At 40.5% G+C, this 20,721-nt stretch overlaps 1 protein-coding gene across 3 annotated transcripts in view; it reads right to left on the reverse strand.

Annotated features, from left to right (window-relative positions):
- WDR3 (WD repeat domain 3) overlaps positions 1-20,721 on the reverse strand; it is a 39,307-nt gene that overhangs the window by 17,984 nt on the left and 602 nt on the right. For all 3 annotated transcript variants that reach the window (XM_061121038.1, XM_061121036.1, XM_061121037.1), the window contains exons 2-12: positions 15,992-16,199; positions 14,524-14,733; positions 12,044-12,162; positions 10,200-10,278; positions 8,944-9,039; positions 7,901-8,014; positions 7,640-7,741; positions 7,113-7,210; positions 5,848-5,955; positions 5,101-5,331; positions 1,568-1,661 (exon numbers count right to left, since the gene is read on the reverse strand). In XM_061121038.1, coding sequence (XP_060977021.1) covers positions 1,568-1,661; positions 5,101-5,331; positions 5,848-5,955; positions 7,113-7,210; positions 7,640-7,741; positions 7,901-8,014; positions 8,944-9,039; positions 10,200-10,278; positions 12,044-12,162; positions 14,524-14,733; positions 15,992-16,162 — 1,422 coding nt within the window. In that variant the 5' untranslated portion in view covers positions 16,163-16,199. The remainder of the gene's footprint in view (positions 1-1,567; positions 1,662-5,100; positions 5,332-5,847; positions 5,956-7,112; positions 7,211-7,639; positions 7,742-7,900; positions 8,015-8,943; positions 9,040-10,199; positions 10,279-12,043; positions 12,163-14,523; positions 14,734-15,991; positions 16,200-20,721) is intronic.

Below are 20,721 nucleotides of genomic sequence, written 5' to 3' on the forward strand. Positions count from 1 at the left end.
AGCCAGAGGTGTATCAAGAGTAAACATCATAGCAAATGGGGGACTTAAAAACCTTCAAAAATGTAATCAATCCTTTAAGTGGACTAACAACTCTCCATCTAGTTTTGGCTTCCCCTCTAGAATACATTGACAGGAAGAAATACCACCCACAATGCTAGGGAGGACAATGAACTTGAAAAAAAAATCATGGTAGCTTAGAAAACTATCAGCCTCGCTTCCTGTTTAGACCCTGTATACGCTGTGGTCTTGGGACCAGCATAGAACAGAACACACACAGTGGCCAAGCAGGCTATATGGTGAGTCTGTAAACGTGGTGGAAAGAATGTAAGCAGAAGACTTGATTCCCAGGGCTGCCCCTCTCTAACTCTGACTGTGGGTAAATTCATCTCCATGAGCCCGTTTTTCCATCTGAAAAATGGAGTTTATATTAATAACCTCTCTAACCAGTTGTGGGGATTAAATGAGATAATGTATGTTAATGGCCTAGCACAGAGACGAGGCTTGGGATTCTGAGTCATACAAATAGTTTTTGAAACGATTAATAGTGGATGAACATTTGGTGAATGAATGAAAAATGAGGGTACTTTTAACTAAAATTTAATGTTCCCTGACATTGACTCTTGAACTCTCTCCAGCTTATTTTATACTTTTTGGTGGGCAAAAAAAATATCCATTGTGATAACAGGTTTTCTAATAAAATGCACATATGGCATTGGTTTAAGGAGATAATGATAAATACTTGCAAAGCACTTTTTAAAATATTCCATAGACCTATTACACTTTATTCCCACTACAACCCCGACTATCACCATTCATGCTACTTCTACTACCAGCTCCTATTAGTTATTTTCTGGGAGCCAGTCTCTGTGCTAAGTGCTTTGCAGACTGTGAGGCAGGTTATTTACATATTTTACATTTAGATATCAAGGCTTACAGAGTGGAGTAACTTGCCCAACTCAGAGCTAGTGAGTAGAAGAGCTGGGATTCAAACCCAGGCAATTTGGCGCAAAAGGCTCTGTCAAAAAGCAAGTGCCATCATCTCTTAATACAGATAAGGAAACATACTAGGAGTTTACGCAACTTGCTCCAAGTTACCCATTTTGTAGGGGGAAGAATCTGAATCCAAATCCATGTTTGTGCATTCCCTCATGATTCTCTCCCCATGTGATTACAGCTGAAGACTTGGTCACTTGGTCTCTCTTTACTGAATGCTTCTATCTGCCACACCTGATGCTGCTACTTAATGTATTTTCTTAGCCTTCTCAAAACACAATTACATGTGTGCTCATAAAAATATGCATGAAAGGCTAGTTGCCAAATTGTTAATGATAGTTATCTTGGGTCATGATTTTAATTTTCTTCATAATTTAACATATGGTTTGGTTTACAAAAAAAAACAAAGAAAACTTAAATAAAAACCTCAAAAAAAGGGCAATGAACTATCACACTCTCATATTATCCAGCTGTAATACATTTCCCATATGCTAACAAAGGAAGCAGGTTTCTTAACCAACTTGAAGAATATTGAGCAGAAAAGTCCCCTAAATCCATGGAAAAGTCTGTTTACCTTTGTTCCTATGACCACCTGCCGATCACCAGGTACAAAGAATGAGCAGAGCGCATATTCACAGGTCATTGTGCGAATACATTGCAGTGTAGATCTGTGAGGAAGAAGGAATAAAGAACTCACATGTTAAGAGAACCTGCTTCTCCACCTGCAAAGTCAGCATGTACACTTAATACACACTTAGCCACACACGCGGAGAAGGCAATGACACCCCACTCCAGTACTCTTGCCTGGAAAATCCCATGGATGGAGGAGCCTGGTAGGCTGCAGTCCATGGGGTCTCGAAGAGTCAGACACGACTGAGAGACTTCACTTTCCCTTTTCATTTTTATGAATTGGAGAAGGAAATGGCAACCCACTCCAGTGTTCTTGCCTGGAGAATCCCAGGGATGGGGTCGCAGAGTCGGACACGACTGAAGTGACTTAGCAGTAGCAGCAGCCACACACGATGATCAACATAAGAAAGGACAAAGTCTGAATGCATGTGTGCTAAGTCACTTCAGTCGTGTTCAACTCATGTGACCCCACGGATGGTACCCACCAGGCTCCTCTGTCCATGGGATTCTGCAGGCAAGAATACTGGAGAGGGCTGCAATGCCCTCCTCCAGGGGATCTTCCTGACCCAGGGATCGAACCTGAGTCTCTTATGTCTCCTCCACTGGCAGGCAGATTCTTGACTTAATTATAGTCAGGGAGAAAATAGTAAATGGTCCCTAACTTTGTTTTCTTTATAGGAGGTTCCCAATCCTAAGGAACAGATTCTACAAAAACAGAGCTGAAAAAGCCATCTGCTGGGTTCAACAGAACCCGATCTGCTGCTACAAAGAAGTGTGTGAGCCCAGAGGACTAAGTCAAATTAGCATATTATATCCCTACAAGTCAAGTTCATTTTAGTAGATCATTAACATTCACCTGTTCAGCAAATACCCACTCCCTCCAATATGTACTGAATGCCAGGTCCTGGTCCAGGTGCTGGAGATGAGACAGTGAGTTAAACACAAGACGCCCTGAATTCCATAAAGCTTAACAGCCTCTGGAAGTGAGACATATATGGGTGTCTCAGATGCTAGCAGGTGTTGTGGAGAAGAGAAACGCAGAGCTGGGGGAAGGGGACTCAGAGTGCAAGGGCAGGAAGGGGACAGCAGGATGGCCGTGTGACGACAAGAGGGAGGACAGCCTGTAGCTGAATGGGAAGCTGGTTCCAGGAAGAAAGAAGAGGAAGCACAAAGGCCACAGCACGGGCACGTTCTTGCTGCCTGGAAGGGGTCATGAAAAGGCCAGGGGGCGGCAGTGGAGAAGGCAAGAGTGGAGAGAGACAGCGGCTGGAAGGACTGTGACGGAATCCAGTTAGCATTAGATGGAGATCCGGGAAGTGATGGAACTTCCATGATAAAAAGATTACAATGGCTGCCATGCTGAGAACAGACCACAGGGAGGAAGTAAGGAAGCATGGACGCCAGTCAGGAAGCTATTACCATCCCGATGAGAGGCGGTGGTGGTCTGAACACAATCATGGCAGTGAAGGTGATGAGATGTGGTTGAAATTTCAGGTACATTTTGAAGGTGGAGCTGACAGGTTTTGTTAATGAATTGGACATGGGACATGAGAGAGAAAATCAAGAATGGCTAACAAGGATTTGTGCTTTTAACAACTGCAAGAAGTAGTTATTTACTAAGATGGGGGAGTCTGTAGGAACAGAGGGTGAGGAGGCTATTGAAGAAACGAAGATCACAAATTATATGCGGTTTAGACATACAAAAGTTTGAGATGCCTAATTAGATATCCAAAGTAAAAATGAAGTCGCTCGGTTGTGTCTGACTCTTTGTGACCCCATGGACTGTAGCCAGCCAGGCTCCTCTGTCCAGGCAAAAGTACTGGAGTGAGTTGCCATTTCCTTCTCCAGGGGATCTTCCCAACCAGGGATCGAACCCGGGTCTCCCTCATTGCACGCAGATGCTTTATCCTCTGAGCCACCAGGGAACCCCTAGATATCCAAGGGGTGATACAAAAAGGATTTGGATATGAGCCTGAAGTTTAGGGAGAGGCTGAGGCTAGAGACACAAATTCATGCGTCATCAGCACAGACAGCCACCTGACTAAAGAGCACAGAAAGTAAGTGAAGACAGAGAAGAGGTCCAAAAACTTTGCTCTGAAGCGTTTCAACATTTACAGGTCAGTAAAGTACAAAGGATTCAGCCAAGACTGAGGAGAAACAGCCAGCAGAAGAGGAAGTAATGAAATTCTGTATTTCAAAGAGGAGAAAAGTTACCAATTCAAACAGAGTGTCAGACAAAGCTTATCGGTCACTGGATTTAAAAACACGAAGACCACTGATGAGATGACAAGACCTGCTTTGGTTAAATGGTGGGGATAAAGGCCTGATGAAGAAAGGGATCATCAGATGGGAGAGATAACTGGAGGGAGAGGTAAGGATGTGACAGCATGTTCTTTTAAGATGGGAGATATTATAGTATGCACATATGCATGCTAAATCACTTCAGTCGTGTCTGACTCTTAGCGACCCTTTGGACTGTAGCCCACCAGGCTCCTCTGTCCACTGGATTCTCCAGGCAAGAAACCTGGAGTGGGTTGCCATGGCCTCCTCCAGGGGGTCTTCCCTACCCAAGGATTGAACCCAAGTCTCTTTAATGTCTCCTGCATTGGCAGGCAGGTATCTGACCACTAGTACCTCCTCAGATATCTTTATGCTGATAGGAATGACCCAACAGAAGGAAAATTAATGATACAAGAGAGGGAGGAAAACTGGTAGAAGTAGATATATATAGGTTGTGATTAACTTTTGGTTAGGAGCACCACCAGTCTGCAGCTAAATTGCCAGTTGTAATGGGAGCATGTGAATGTTTTTGGATGATTCCATTACTTTGGCCACCTGATGAGAAGAACTGACTCACTCGAAAAGACCCTGATGCTGGGAAAGATTGAAGGCAGGAGGAGAAGGGAACGACAGAGGCTAAGATGGTTGGATGGCATCACCGACTCAACGAACATGAGTTTGAGCAAGTTCCGGGAGTTGGTGATAGACAGGGAAGCCTGGTGTGCTGCAGTCCATGGGGTTGCAAAGAGTCGGATACAACAGAGAGACTGAAATGAACTGATTTCTTCAGTGAACTAGGAAACAAGATCATCAGCTTAAAGGGGCAAGAGGTGTGAGGTATGAGAAGTAAGAAGGTGTGACAGTCATCTAGAAAAGTGAGGAATTAGAAATCAAGATAAAGTTATTGGAAAGGACTAAAAGCCTACTTGAATTTAGAGTAGGTGGTATGATTGTGTCTAACCAAGTACAGCAATAAGCTTTAGACATGGAATAAACTTGCATTTTTTGCACCAAATCTAAAAAGGCAATGTTTCCTACTCTAAACTCCACAGGTCTACAGTCAAAATGCACTGAAAATACATTTTCAAGGGACTGTACGTAGGGCCCTAAGGAAAACTAATCAAGAGTACTAAAAACTAACTCAAAGGGAAGAAAACTTTACTGAGTAGAGCTACAGAAGGGCATCACTTCACAAACCTGTTCCATATCTTAATGGAATCAGCAGCTGCTGAAAGGATAGCAATATTGTCTGAGCTGAATGACAAAGTCCGCACATCACTGCGATGACCTCCGATGGTAATTCTGTTTGTCCGGACAGGCTGAGGACCCGGCATGGAAGCATTCAGTGAATATAATTCCACCAAGTTGTTCTGCAGCAGGAAAACCGCCTTTAACTCTCCTTGAGGAGTATGAATCAAGTCAAAGGATCTGCATGAGAAAATATTCACAGATGTTCAAATGTTCCAGCAACCATCTTCATTTTCAGCGTTAACTTTTTTCCAGGAGAAAGGCTTTGCAATGCCCTCCACTTATAAGTTAACAAGTGTAAAGGATTTTACTTATAAGAGTGCTCTGAGTATTGGACAGTAGTCAAGTACAGGCTAAGTCCAAGAATCCTGAGCTCAGATACTGGATCTGATTTGTTTCTGTGTATGTTTTCTAAGTGACCTAAAATCCTTTTGGAACACGGGTTATCCATTTTTCTTAGTAATTAGCAGCAGTAAAGAACTATAAATGAAAAGATAAAAGGCTATCATAATGAAACAAATAGAAGACGATGAATAAGTGAGGCCATGGTGAGCAGGAGAAGCTGAGTCCCACAACCACTGTGTCCAGATATAATTTGTAGCGACTGCTTACAAATACCATGAAAAGCTGATACAGCTTTGCATCTTACTATTTCTACAACACTCCAGATACTTCAGCTACTACATTTTCACTCACTTGATTTTGGCAGAAGTTTTGATATTAGCCACCCGTTGGATTTCATCTTGCAGAGTCATTTTGACATTGACTTCAAGGTCTTCCTCCTCCTCATTGCAAGAATTTAATCTAAAGGAGAAAAGAAAAAAAGAGTATCATCCTATCACTTTTTTAGAAGTTATGCTATTACTCTAGTCAAATTTTGGTCCGAGACCAACAACCCATGTGGGAAAGTCATTTGACCACATGGAATTACCATGAAAATTAAACAATGAAGTGTATGTAGAAATGTATTGTGAACCACAATGCAATTAATATAAAGTATTATTCCATCTAACAGGTACCCTTAATAAATGGATTCCAAATGTAGAAGTCCATAAAATTGCTAGGGATGAGTATTCATAGTTCAAACTATTTCACTGACGTGTTTCTGGTAAGCTTATCTATCTTTGGGACTTTTTAGAAAATCCATTAGCCTACACTTAACAACTCAACCATGTCAAATAAACCAGAGGTCTCACAAGATCTGCTCCAGCAAATAAAAAATTTAAGAAAGGATGACTTTTTGAGACTTGATAAATTTCAACCACTGAGAAACTGATTTCTAAGTTATAATGACCTATATAAGGTGATACTGTTCTAAACTTCAATTACGTAACTGTCCAACCAGTCTTCCTTCTCACAGACCCACAGGTCAGCACCAAGCAACCCAGTCCCCTTCTGTATAGGCTGCTGTCATTGAATACACACTGCTAGCCTCTCAGAATTAAATCCTTTACAAAACTCAAAGTCACTCAGTCGTGTTCCACTCTTTGCGACCCCCATGGACTATACAGTCCACGGAATTCTCTAGGCCAGATTACTGGAGTGGGTAGCCTTTCCCTTCTCCAGGAGATCTTTCCAACCCAGGGATCAAACCCAGGTCTCCCACCTTGCAGGCAGATTCTTTACCAGCTGAGCCACAAGGGAAGCCCAAGAATACTGGAGTAGGTAGCCTATTCCTTCTCCAGCATATCTTCCCGACCCAGGAATCGAACCAGGGTCTCCTGCATTGCAGGCAGATTCTTTACCAACTGAGCCATCAGGGAAACCAAATTATTATGGTAAGTTAAAAACTATACGTAGAAATTAAAACTTGGACTACCAGCACACCTTAAAACCTTCCCTAGCATTTAATGGTAATTGGAAACAGAGTAAATATTCCTTTAAAGAAGCCCCAGTTTTTCTATCAGTACAATGTGGCCCCCCCAGGGTACTTTATTGTAGTAAATATTAAGAAAACACACTTCGCTTTCTTTTTAGCTTTCTTCATCTTCTTGTCCATTTTCTTCTGAATTTCCTCTTTGGAAAGGATACAAAACACTTCTAGCACAGAATCGGTTCCCTAGGAAAGGAAAAGGCTGATGTGAGTCCGGGAGAGGCAACTTGTTAATTTAGCTTTTTCTCTGTAAGAACATTTCTTTTTCTTCCCTATTGGTATTACCATGGACAATTTAATCTCTCTGCAATTGTCGTCTCATCTGTAAAGCAGAAATATACCACTTTCTACAATGTTCCTCTGAAGACTAAATAAGAAGCTAATACTTTTAAATTGTTTAGAAAAGCAGGGATTTAATCAGTGTTTGCTAATAATAACAGTGATAATAGCAATTACTGTTATGCTAACAGAAGCTAGAGAGTAGAGATCCACAAGGTACCATATAATGAAATCTTAAAAGGACCAAAGAAAAATTCTCGTCCACACCAAATACTAAATAAGTCTCTGAAAGGAACAGCGGAGTCCTTGTTATTTTGTCCTGAGCTTGATACTCACATGGCAAGCAAGAATCCTGCCTGTCCTGTCAACTGCAAGGTTCACAACTCGGTCCCTTCCTTCCCGCATTATGGATCCAGCTTTTCTGCATGTAAGGATGCGCTGCAGAAGAAGCAAGAGAAAAGGTGAAGCCTAACAGTTACTTCTGTTGAGCCCTGAAAAGACAGGGTTCCAAGAAATGCAGGTGACAAAGATCATCCCTAAAATGAATATCTTCCCAGCATTCAACTCAACTGAAAGTAAGAAACAAAAATGAATTACATCCTCAGGAGCTTCATCCATCTCAAGGGTACCATCCTCTGCTTCATGTGAGTCCTGTATACCAGGAGAAGACTCTTTAATTTTCTTGGGTTCTGGTTCTTCTGGGTCTTCAATCTGTTTTTATAAAAATGGGAAAATAAGAAGTGAAATAATTAGTTCCAGGAGGTGACTCTTACCCCTAATGACTTAGAAACCTGTCTTCATAGCTACTGATAACTTCCATTTAGTGACCTTTCTGATCAAGCCTCTTTGATGGCAGCACACTTATCAGAATATATTAAAAACAGACTACATCAAACACAAACAAAACATTATTCATCACACTAGTTTTAATAACTTCCCATAGTATAAGGACTATTGTTCCATGACAGAGTGAAAAAATGATGACCTCATTAATTTTAAAACCTTCTTAGGTGAAACATCTACCATATTCTAGAAGGAAGGATTCAAACTGGCATTACAAATTGCAAACGCACTGTATTGGAGATTACATTTTCTTCTCATATAAAGAAAAGATGAACTATAGCCTACTAATGTCCAACCCATCAGAATGGCTACTGGATACACCAGCACATATCTCATCCCAGTGAAACCCTGGATAAAAGGTACACCACCTTTTATCCACACAAAATCTTTGAGGATCTGAGAAAAAGTTATAGATCTTCTCAGAATATACATATTTATATAAACATACAGAAATTCTACATAGATATTTGTTTGAGAGAAGAGGATCACAGATATCCAGAAGTCCATCCATGGACACCGGACAATCAAGGACTATCAAGCCGAGAGCCCTAAAAACTAAAACATTAACATTACCGAGAGCTGTAAGCCTAAAGCTATCCTTCTTCCAAGTGCAAATGAGCACAGAAATAAAACACAGAATGAAGGAAACAAAATTGTGTGCAAGTCACAGGTTATCAGTCAGAGAAAATTCCAATACAATGTGTAAGTACTCAGTAATTACATCTGATTCTAAATTCAACAAAACTATGTAACTGCTGAAACATGACCCTGCCCGTGATCAGAAAATAAGCAATTACCTCTTGTAGATAAGATATGTCCCAAGCCCTCAGTTCACTGTCAGAAGCCCCAGTGATGAGTCGCTTTTCTTCCGACACCAGAACCAACCCCCACACCTACAGAGCATAAAAAGATTCAAATAATATGATTTAAGGGAATCCAGGATATAGGACACAACATCCCCAAAATCTAAGTACACTGTAGTCAAATCACTTTGGCACTGCAAAGTCTAATATACTGCAACCTTTTCAAAAGACACTAAAAGAAAGCTCACTTTTAGAAATGAAATGATCTAGGGTAGAATTGTTGTTTATGTGGTAGCTAGCAGTTTCTCTGTAATCTCCTATCCTTAGATTTAGATAATGGCTGTTCAGAATAAATCCTAATTAGAAGCCACTCAAGTGATAATTTTAAGTCTGGCATTTCTTTGCTTTCAGCAGTGCTTACAAATAAAAGGTGCTCCATTAATGTCTGTCAGAGTATCATTTTTAGACTCAAACATGCATGAATAAACAGTGAAAATAACAGTATTGTTGCAAATCAACAAAAAAGTCTAATTTGCTTTTCCTCCTCATTAATTCTAGGATGTGTATTTTCCTCATACATTCTAGGGTGTATATACACATGCACATACATATATATATACACATATAAATCTATATAACTGAGTTATAATTAACATACATATTATATTAGCTAAAGGCATACAACACAGTGATTCAATTTTTATATATTCTGAAATGATCACCATAGTAAGAAGAGTTACCATTCCACTGACATACAAAATTGTTACAATATTATTGACTATGTGCCCTGTATATGCATTACATCCCACAACTGGAAGTTTTTACCCCTAATTCACCATCACCTCTGTCTAATATGAACAAAGCACAGAGTATACAAAGATGTAAAATATTCCTTGATCTCTATGGAACATATCTATGTTCAGGTAACTATTATAATGGCTACAATTTGCTATTCACATGTCACCAGGCTAGGCACTTGCTTGTAGGGAAGTATCACTATATTTCCCTACCATCATAAATGTGGACACTTATAATTTAAAGTGATGAAACCCATATTCATGGTTAAAAACCAATGTCAGGCCAATATTTACAAATGCCAGAGCAGCTCTATCTGCTCTGACGGTTGGCACTTTGTCTACCATACCAACTTCTCTCAAGACAATATGTACCGATTATTGTTAGCAGTAAAGAAATCCTCTCTTCCTTTCTGCCTTGCCATTCTTTCCCTGGCCCCATAACCCTACACGTACCTCAGTTCGGTGGCCAACCATTGTTTTAAAACAGTGCTGGGTATCAAGGTCCCACCATTTCACCATGGTATCTTTCCCACTAAAAGAAGAAATAGGAAAAAAAATCTTATTAGGAAGAATCAAATGAATATGAAGATCAAGGACTCATTTGTTGCCTTAAAAAAACATAATATACAGCAATGATGTCTAATGTTAATATTTACCTTTCTTTTAAAAAAAGAATCCTAACTCTCAAAACACTTCCCTTCTTTCCTGGCAAGAACCGAGTCAATGAAAAGCCACGGACTCATCGCTGATTATAGCCACCCAACTTCCTTTCCCCTCTATAAAAGTGTTCTTTTTCCCTTGCTGAGTGGGAATGAAATCGCAATTCTCTGCTGACCCTAAATAAATCCATTTTTGCTGGGGGGTAAGAAAAAAAGAATCCTAATTCTCTATATGGCTATTCTCAGGTAGAAAAAAATGTTCCAAAAATAACCTTGAATTCAGAGTGCTACAGAACATAAAACTTGGGCTGTGACACATCATTTCCATAGCCACAGCATCAATATTCCTTCATACTGTCTAACTCAGAAACAGCATAGCCTCTCTTGCTCCCTTGTCTTCCAATGTTCAGCTAATCTCCAGGTCCTGAAAATGCCTCCTCTGGGAAGTCTCTAAGCCTTGATTCCTTCCAATCCATTTCTGTACACAAATCTGAATCTAAGTCCTATTGCCTGAATTATATTTTAGTAACTTATGTGGTCTCTGTCTATTCCCGTTGCCTCATCACATCCAATACACCACTGGCAGATAATCTCAATTTTCTAACTTTGCACTAACTCAAGATTTCTCTATGAAATCAAAATCAAGCTCTTCGGCACCATTCCCCAAACCTCCCATTAACTGGCTCTTAATCTCCCTGCCAACAGGCTCTACTCTTCTTGCCTCAAATGCCTGTTCTCTGCTTCTTCACCAGTAGAAATCTACCATAATGCTGGTACCAGGATTAAAATTGAAATACCCTAAAACCCGATTTACAAAACCTCTCCTATACAATCCTACCTCCCGGTGTCATTTCCTTTTCCTTATATCCCGTAAGCTATCAGGTGTATATATATTCTAGCAGAACTCTAGAGTCACTGCCTCATGTTATCTGAACAAGACACACCGCCACCCCTGTATCCTACCCCACAGGGACAAATCCACCACTTGGACAGCATTTTGTGCTGCTCCTCTACACCGCTTCTGGTTTTTCTGTGGTTCTTACTAATTACTATGGTCCTTCTAATTACTGCCTGGCAAAACTTCGGATCTCAAACTTTCCTGGGTGGCTATTCCTTAGGAATGGTAACTATTACATTTAGGCTGAACTATATGAAATTGCTGGTATCTGACATATCACTTTTAACCCATACAAATGGTTCAACCTATTAGATGTTCGGGAGCCCTAAGTATGGAGCAAATAAGTCTCTTTTAAAGAGGCAGGCTAAAACAAACATTTAGTAGTCACATCTGCCCACTGTTCATATTCGGTTTTCCTGACTTTCTAGGGATCCAGAAAGTAGAGTTCATGCATCTGTTAAAGAGTTAAGGAACATGGAAAAGCTGATATCAGGGGAAAACAATGACAAATCAGAAAAGGGAATTAAAAAATGCTATAAAGAACTCTGCATAGCATCCATGATACTGTTGGGGAGGGAAGGACGGGGGAGAGGAAAGCAGAGAGAAGCGGAAACTAGCACATGAGCTCGAGTGTACTGTGAAGAAGTGAGTAAGGAATCAAGCAAATTCCTGCTGTGAAAGCCTGGCTGTGAATTCACCCAGAAAAAGAACTGGACACGAAACTGCTACTACTACCTTACCTCGTAACCAGCAGGTTCTTTTCTCGTAGAAACAATGCTTGTGTGATGGCGTCCTTGTGTCCCTTTAGACGGTAGAGGCCACTTTCATTGATCACATCCCACACGATAACATCCGTGTCCTAAAGGAATCAAATCACATAGAAGAACTTTCTTTATCACATAACGCCTAACTTGACAAACAACAGGGTGTAATAGTCTTATTAGAAAGTTGACATGTAGTTCTTATAGAAAACTTGGGAAGCATACAGAAAAACAGAGAAGAAACAAACGCCAGCTGATTTCACCACCCAGACATGACCAACATAGACATGTTTTGTACACTGCTCCAGTCTTTATGTGTACATACATGCTGGTAACTGAGATCACGCCATTACTACCATTTTAGAGCCTTCTTTTTCTCCTTTAATGTATTTCTCTATTTCCATGTCATCAAAGACTCTTCTCATTTTTAATAGTCATGTAGTAACCAACCTTAAGGATATATCATTATTTATTTTAAATTTTTTCTATTTCAGCCGTTTAGGTAGTTACCAATTTCTGCTATTATAAATATGTGGAAACGACCATTCGTGTACATCAATCTTTTATATATCTCTGATCAGAATAAAGACTAAAAAGGGACATTCTTGGGTTAAAAGGTATTTTTTCTATTTTAATACCTTCAAATAGAATAATAATTTTAATGGATTTAATTTGCAATTCAGGGTGATCTCCAGAAAGGTTGCAGCAATCTAACGGTCCACAGGGACCATGTGTGACAAGGCCAGTTTTCTCTCCCTTCAGCACTGGGTATTATCAGTTGATCAAAACCACTGCCAATTTCACAAGTTGAAAGGCTACCTCAATATTTGGTCTGCATTTCTGAATACCAATGAGAAATTCTGTACATGCTCTGTGGTGATTACTGGCCTTTCTGTACCTCTTGTGAACTGTCAAGTCATGTCTTTCATCTTCCTTTGGGTCTTACTTACTTGTTTATTGTTATTAAGACATGATATTAATATTTGCCTTTTACACCAGAACAATTAAATACTTTCGCTTTGTCATTGTCGTTTATTTTTTTCAATTTTACTTAAAAATGATTGACATATATCACTGTATAAGTTTAAGGCATACAGCATGATGGTTTAATTTACATATATTGTGAAATGATTACCATAATAGGTTCAGCTAACACCCATCTTCTTCTTTAAATCCATTAAAAAGAGAAAAAATTTCTCCATGTGATGAAAACTCTTAGGATTTACTCTTAACAACTTTCTTATACTGTTTTAATGTTTTAAAATACATTGTAAATATTCAAATATTAAGCATTTAAATTCTAATTTTTTTTCTTACCGATAGGCTTGAAGTCTTTTTATCAGATTGAGATCAGATATTTTATCACCTTGATATTAGATATTTATTTATGTATCTTCTAGTTTACTTAAAATACCATGATTTAATATTTAAGTCTTTGAGAATTTTGGTACATGGCATGAGGTGAAGTTTTAACTTAAAATTCCCCCCCCATGTGGACAGCCTATCGTTTAAGTACTACTTCAGAAGTAATCCATCATTTTTCTACTCAAAAATGTCTCCTTTAAAATAAACTAATTAGGAAATATATATACACATACACACACTAAGTAGGTATATCAAGTGGATATGTTTCTAGTATTCCGATTTGGTTGCAATAATCTGACTATTTTGTATTAATGCCAGCTGATATAACAGATTATAAATTATGACTTCATAATGCATTGTAGTATCTGAAACCTCTTAAAAAAAATCCAACCCTGAAAAAAAATCTGAAACCGTTTTATTAATTTTTCCCAAAACTCTGCTGTTTATCACTCATTTGTTTTTACACATGTGCTTTTAAATCATTTGGTCATATTAAAAAAAAAACAAAAAAAATCTTTGATATATTTAATCTGTTTTATCTATATAAACTAATTAGAACATAATAGTATCAACACTTTGTCTTGCCATTCAAGAACATGGCTTGTTTCTCTACTCATTCAAGTCTTTGTTACATTCTTCAGTAAAGTTTCACAGTATTTTTGTGTCCATTACTTAACACACAATTGTAAATGGAATCATTTACATTCTAACTGATGACTGAGATATAGGAGAGTGAGATATTTTACCAAAAGGAATGGCCAAGAAGCATCATTTTGACTCTGCCTTTCCAATATGTCTCATCCACCCACTTGTGTACTGTTTTGGGTAGGCAAATGTACAATGATGTCACATGGTAATTATCATGGACAGCCTCATCCTGTTCCTATATTTTACAGGCTTTAATCAGAGACTCTGATAGGAAACAAAATGGACCACCCAACTCAAATCCATCTCACTCTATACTACCTTTGATACTATTTTGTACACAGAGTGCCCACTGTTTCAGCCAACAATTTTTGTGAACAACCTGCTTCAGCATTAGTCTTATGCTCCTTTGGCAAATCAAAGTCTGGGCACCTAATTCAAGGTCTCACCTTGGATCCAGAAGCCAGCCTGCCTCCTAGCTGATCATACTTCAAGGATGTGATGGCTGCTTTATGTCCATTGAAGGTCACATTTCCTTCTCCACTCAGGAGACTGAAGATTCGGATAGATCCATCCTCATAACCAACAGCTAAGTGCAGCCCATCTGGGGAGGGACACAAGCAAGTGACTTCATGTTTAAGCCCCTGAAGGATGAGGATCTGAAATAATAAAAATTGAAAATAATGTAGAGGAGTTAAGCATGTCATCAAGGAAAAAGTATGGGACTAATCAGGCACGGTAAAATTAAAAGTATCAATAATTCCAAATCGCTCTTATGAATAATAATGAAACTCTGCATTCAGTTTCAAGTTCTTTAACACAGAAACTACTATTTGCACTAGGTAATGAAACATTCAAGAAAAGGTAAAGGTATACTACACTATTTCTCCAAAGCTCTACATTAGCATAATACATGTCAAAATTTCCCAGGCAAAGGAATAAATTACGAAGTCCTTATTCTATGTCAACACCAAATGATTTTCCATAAAGTCTTATAAACACATCCTTGCTTTAACTGAGCCCCATCTCAGAAACCAATGTGCATGGCACTAGAGTGCTACAGTGGTTTCTCCCCACGGGACTTTGAGGGACAATAGGGATCAAAGTATTAACCTATTGGGAATCTCAAAGAGAGTGGACAAGATCAAAATGCCTGTATTTGGTTTGGCAGAAGTGGTAGGCTTAGGAATTCAGAGTTATACAAAATATCAAAGGCTAGTTTAACAAGCCTTTGGCCTCATCTGCCTAAGAAGATTCAGTCAACATATTCTTTTTAAATGCCTAATATTCTATAACTGAGCTTCCCTGGTGGCTCAGCGGTAAAGAATCCGCCTGCAATGAAGAAGAGGCAGGTTCGATTCCTGGGTTGGGAAGATCCCCTAGAGAAGGAAGTGGCAACCCATTCCAGTATTCTTGCCTGGAAAATCCCATGGACAGAGAAGCCTGGTAAGCTACAGTCTATGGAGTTGCAAAAGAGTCAGACATGACTTAGCAACTAAAACAACTATAACAATTCTACAATTGGTTCTGAGGGCAAGTAGAACTTGAAAAGTGGAGAACTTGCAGAGAAAAACAAACATGCTGGGAATAATGATTACAAATAATTACCTATAAACATCACTACAAAGAAATACCTAAGAGGTAAGCTCCAATTTGGTTGTGCTTTTCACAGTTTAGTGTAGAGGAACACAATAGAATCTTCTCCACTGTGTAAGAACACGAAGAATCTTTTCTATTGTGTTCTATTTCACAACACAATACTTGGCTCCCTAGATCCAAAGATTAAAAAAAACAATTTCTAGAGACACACACATTAAACAAAAAAAATCTGTGCATAATAAAACAGACCTCTCCCACTTCTGCCTCCACCCTCAAATACCCATAAATCAGTATCAACCTGAATGACTGCTGGCTTACCTTCTCTCCTTTCCTTAAGTCCCAGATGAAAACATGTTCACAGGCTGGTACTGCCACATAGCGTCCTTTTTCACCACGAAGTGTCACAAAGACTATGTTACCTTTCTGGCTGCCAATTAGCCCAAAGACGGCACTGGCAACATAGCGCAGGTACTGCTTGGTGAGTCCCATGTTTTAACATCTGATACCGAAAGTGAGGCAGCTGCACCTACAAACAAAGAAGACTTAGTACTTCAGGCACCTTGGTTCTGCTGAGCTGGTGAACACCAGCTCTTCATCCGGAGAAGGCAATGCCAACCCACACTAGGACTCTTGCCTGGAAAATCCCATGGACAGAGGAGCCTGGCAGGCTGCAGTCCATGGGGTTGCTAGGAGTCAGAAACGACTGAGCGACTTCACTTTCATGAGTTGGAGAAGGAAATGGCAACCTACTCCAGTATTCTTGCCTGGAGAATCCCAGGGACGGGGGAGCCTGCTGGGCTGCCATCTATGGGGTCGCACAGAGTGGAACACAACTGAAGCGACTTAGCAGCAGCAGTAACAGCTATTCATCATGTGCTTAAAAGCCTTTGACCCCGTGCCTGCTAAACCTTCATTTACTCTGAATATACCATTGACATAAAATACCTGAACAGCTTCATTTTTCATTCACGGGTGACTCAACATGTCATCTCTCATTCCTCAAGTTTCAAAATGGTCACACTGTCATGCCCACCTCACAAATATCTGACAGTTGTTTAGGCTTCGATGCACCTGAACAATTTGCTTCTGCCCCCAAAGTTCAACTACCAAAGATTTTACACTGAGATTGATAGTCTCAGACTGAAAATATTTATCAATGAGCATTTATTGTAAACCTACTAATAATTAGACAAGCACTGATCTAGATGCTAGAGATATGGTGTTGAGTAAAACAAAAATGCCTCATCTCGTGTCACTTATCTTTGAGCGCAGCAGCTCTCAAATTCCGGACTGTATCTAAATCACCCAAGTGGTTATGAAAACAGATAGTAGGAACCACCTCCACCTCACCTCCCTAGTGTCTATTTCTGTTTCAGTAGGTCTGGGGTGGGGCCTTTCAAGTATGACAAGATCCCAGGTAATGCTGCTGCAGTTCCTCATTTTGAGAAGTACTATATGTGTAGGTTGATCCTTGATTTCTACATCAGGGCAGCCACCTTCCCTTGGCACAAAAAAATAATACAAATTGCACACTATTTTTGGCAGATGCCATCGTTCCTGTGTGACTGAGTGGGACACTATGTGTGTGCTGCGTGCTAGCTGCTCAGTCATATCCGACTCCTTGCAACCCCATGGAGTGTAGCCCACCAGGCTTCTCTGTCCATGGTAATTCTCCAGGCAAGAATACTGAAGTGGATTGCCATGTTCCCCTCCAGGGGATCTTCCCAAACCAAGGATCAAACCCAGGTCTCCTGCAATGCATGTGGATTCTTTATGGACTGAGCCACCAGGGAAGCCTGAAATTGCTAAGTCAGACAATACTCCCCTCTATCTGCCTCCTAATAGAAAAACTTTAGCCTCCTAAAGTTCCCTGAGTTCCAAAGAGCAAATTTAATCAAAAGTGAGAAAATGCAGAAACAAAGAAATTAATCAAGACAATATATTAATAATTTAGCCATTAAACAAAATCAAGGACCTTTAGTTTCCTCTCAAGGGCTATACAGATGATACTGAGTCATGCTGCTACTGCTAAGTCAAGTCAGTCGTGTCTGACTCTGTGCAACCCTATAGACGGCAGCCCACCAGGCTCCCCCGTCCCTGGGATTCTCCAGGCAAGAACACTCGGGTGGGTTGCCATTTCCTTCTCCAAGACGTGAAAGTGAAGTCGCTCAGTCATGTCCAACTCTTAGGGACCCCATGAACTGCAGCCTACCAGGCTCCTCCGTCCATGGGATTTTCCAGGCAAGAGTACTGGAGTGGGTTGCCATTGCCTTCTCCAATACTGAGTCATATCCTTGAGCTATTTTTCAGATATTGCTATCCCCACCAGGAGGAAGAAGTTAACTGTATGCTGACCACCAGCACTTACACCCAAAACTGGCTAGACCAGGTTGATGGTGTTGACTCCCAATTATCATGTCCACCAGCTGATTATACATCCCACCTCCTCTCCCTCATTTTGTCTTTAAAAACCTTTCCCTGAAAGCCAATTGTGTGTGTGTGCACGGGGATTGCCTCCTTCCACTACCCCCCACCCCAACCCCACCCCACCCCACCCTACCCCACCTTCTCCTTGTTTGGGCTCGCAATATAAATGTTGCACTCTCCCTCACCACAACCCCATGTCAGGAGATTAGCTTGAGTGCTCATGGGTGAGCGGATCCAAGTTTGGTTTGGTAACAACTGCACTAAATCAATGGAGAAGGCAATGGCACCCCACTCCAGTACTCTTGCCTGGAGAATCCCAGGGATGGAGGAGCCTGGTGGGCTGCAGTTCATGAAGTCACTAAGAGTCGGATATGACTGAGTGACTTCACTTTCACTTTTCACTTTCATGCATTGGAGAAGGAAATGGCAACCCACTCCAGTGTTCTTGCCTGGAGAATCCCAGGGACAGGGGAGCCTGGTGGGCTTCCAACTATGGGGTCGCACAGATCAGACATGACTGAACCGACTTAGCAGCAGCAGCACTAAATCAAATTCACTGGAAACACTTGATTATGGAGGAAAGAGACAACAGGTGAGGGAGATAACAAGCTTGTCTGTTGTATGGAAATATGAAAAGTATTCCCTGAAACGCCTGTGCAACTAAAAACCACAACACTAAACAGTTTTTCAGAGCTGTTTTTTTTGTTGTTGATGGTGGTTCAGTTTGGTTTAATGCTACAGGGTGTCTCTTTCAGAGTACAACCTCTTGTTTTAGTCTACTTTAACAGGGAAATAGTCAGTGCTTTTGCTAATATTCCTCTTCACTATATTTTAATGACCACCCAGTGGCTTCATTTTTCTTCTAGGAACCAACATAAAGGCAGTTAAAAATGAAAGAAAGATAATATTAACATGGCAATAATGCTCTTAACCTAGGCCATTTGATCGATTCTTTCCCAATTCGTCTATTCTCCTGACCCCAGCCCCTTAACTGTAATTGTTTCTTGGTAGTCTCTGGCCATCTACCACAGTACTTTCCCCGGAGACTTCATATAGCATGCCTAGGCCCAGGGACTCCCACATCTCTATTTCCAGTCCTGCCCAAAGACATAATATTAACTACAGAGCTCTGAGAACTTATCAGACATCTCCATCCAAATACCTTATAGTGTCACATTTAGTATGTATAAAAACAAAACTAACTTGCTTCCTGAGCCCTATTCATTTTTTTTCTGATTCTGAGACACACAACTCTCCAAGCCATTCAGATGCAAAACTTTGTAGTAACCTGTGGCCCGCTAATAATATTATTTAAGCAACCAATACTTTAAGAGTGCTTACTATCTGGTAACTAATACATAAAATGTATATAACTGAGTAGACGTGCAGATAATTACATATAGTAGTTGAGTTAATTAAATGGGTTAATACATGTAAAGTGAAAGCCACTTAGTTGTGTCCGACTTTTTGTGACCCCATGGACGATACAGTCCATGGAATTCTCCGCCAGAATACTGGAGTGAGTTGACTTTCCCGTCTCCTGGGGATCTTCCCAACCCAGGGATCGAACCCACGTCTCCCTCATTGCAGGCGGATCCTTCACCAGCTGAGCCACAAGAGAAGCCTAAGAAAAGCGGAGTGGGTAGCCTATCCCTTCTCCAGGGGATTTACCCAACCCAGGAATCAAACCAGGGTCTCCTGCATTGCAGGCAGATTCTTTACCAACTGAGCTATCAGGGAAGCCCTAATACATGTAAAGCACTTTTAAAAGTCCTTCACTATTACCTTGCACAGTACTATTCTTACCCCATTTTACAGACAAGGAATCTAGGTAGAGAGATGCGAAATAGCTAGCCTAACATCATTCAGTTGGTTTTAAATGCCAAAGCCAGGTTAGAATCTAAACTCCAACAAATTTCTTCTTTTAACCACTAAACTACTTCTCTTTGCCTCTGTCCTCTCTCTTCAGAAACTTGTTTCTCTGAAATAGGATCCTTTCTCTCTTTCCACTTCTTTCTGTTTCAGCTCTTTATCACTGGGTTCCTGCACTAATTTTCTATGTAGCACTCCCACCTCCATGTTTTTCATTCCTTCCTTTTTAAAAGTCATTAATACTACCTGACTAATCTTTTCAAACATGCTGTTCCTACCCCGAAGCCCTGTAAGGGCCAAACCGCAGTTCCCAAGAATTCATCCTACCTATTCCTCTTTACATCTCGCATAACCTTGTCTGTCAGGCTAGTTGGTTTCCCTCCTTGTCCTGTTACCTTGCCTTTCTTCACACTGTACTTAGAATAACGTACATTCTCCCGTCTCCCTAAGTGTTTTCCTCTGAGACCCACTTCCTTCGAGGCTAAAGTCTTTTGTATAGTATCAATATTAGTGCTGGTCACTTGTGTCTCACATGCATATATTTCTACTCTTTTTTGAGAGAGTTCACAACTTAACCTTTCTCTATGCTCCTGCCACCCCTTCTTCCTAACCCACAGTACCCTAAAACATGCTTCTATGATGCGCTGCAAGGCTGGACCGCGGTAACAGAACTGTCAGACGTCCCTAAACCACGTCTTTAGACAGGAGAGTCTGAGGTGGGGGTTCCGGACACCCACCACGCTGCCAGA

The sequence above is a fragment of the Dama dama genome, chromosome 20 (assembly GCF_033118175.1).
Source record: "Dama dama isolate Ldn47 chromosome 20, ASM3311817v1, whole genome shotgun sequence".
NCBI classification, from domain to species: Eukaryota; Metazoa; Chordata; class Mammalia; order Artiodactyla; family Cervidae; genus Dama; species Dama dama.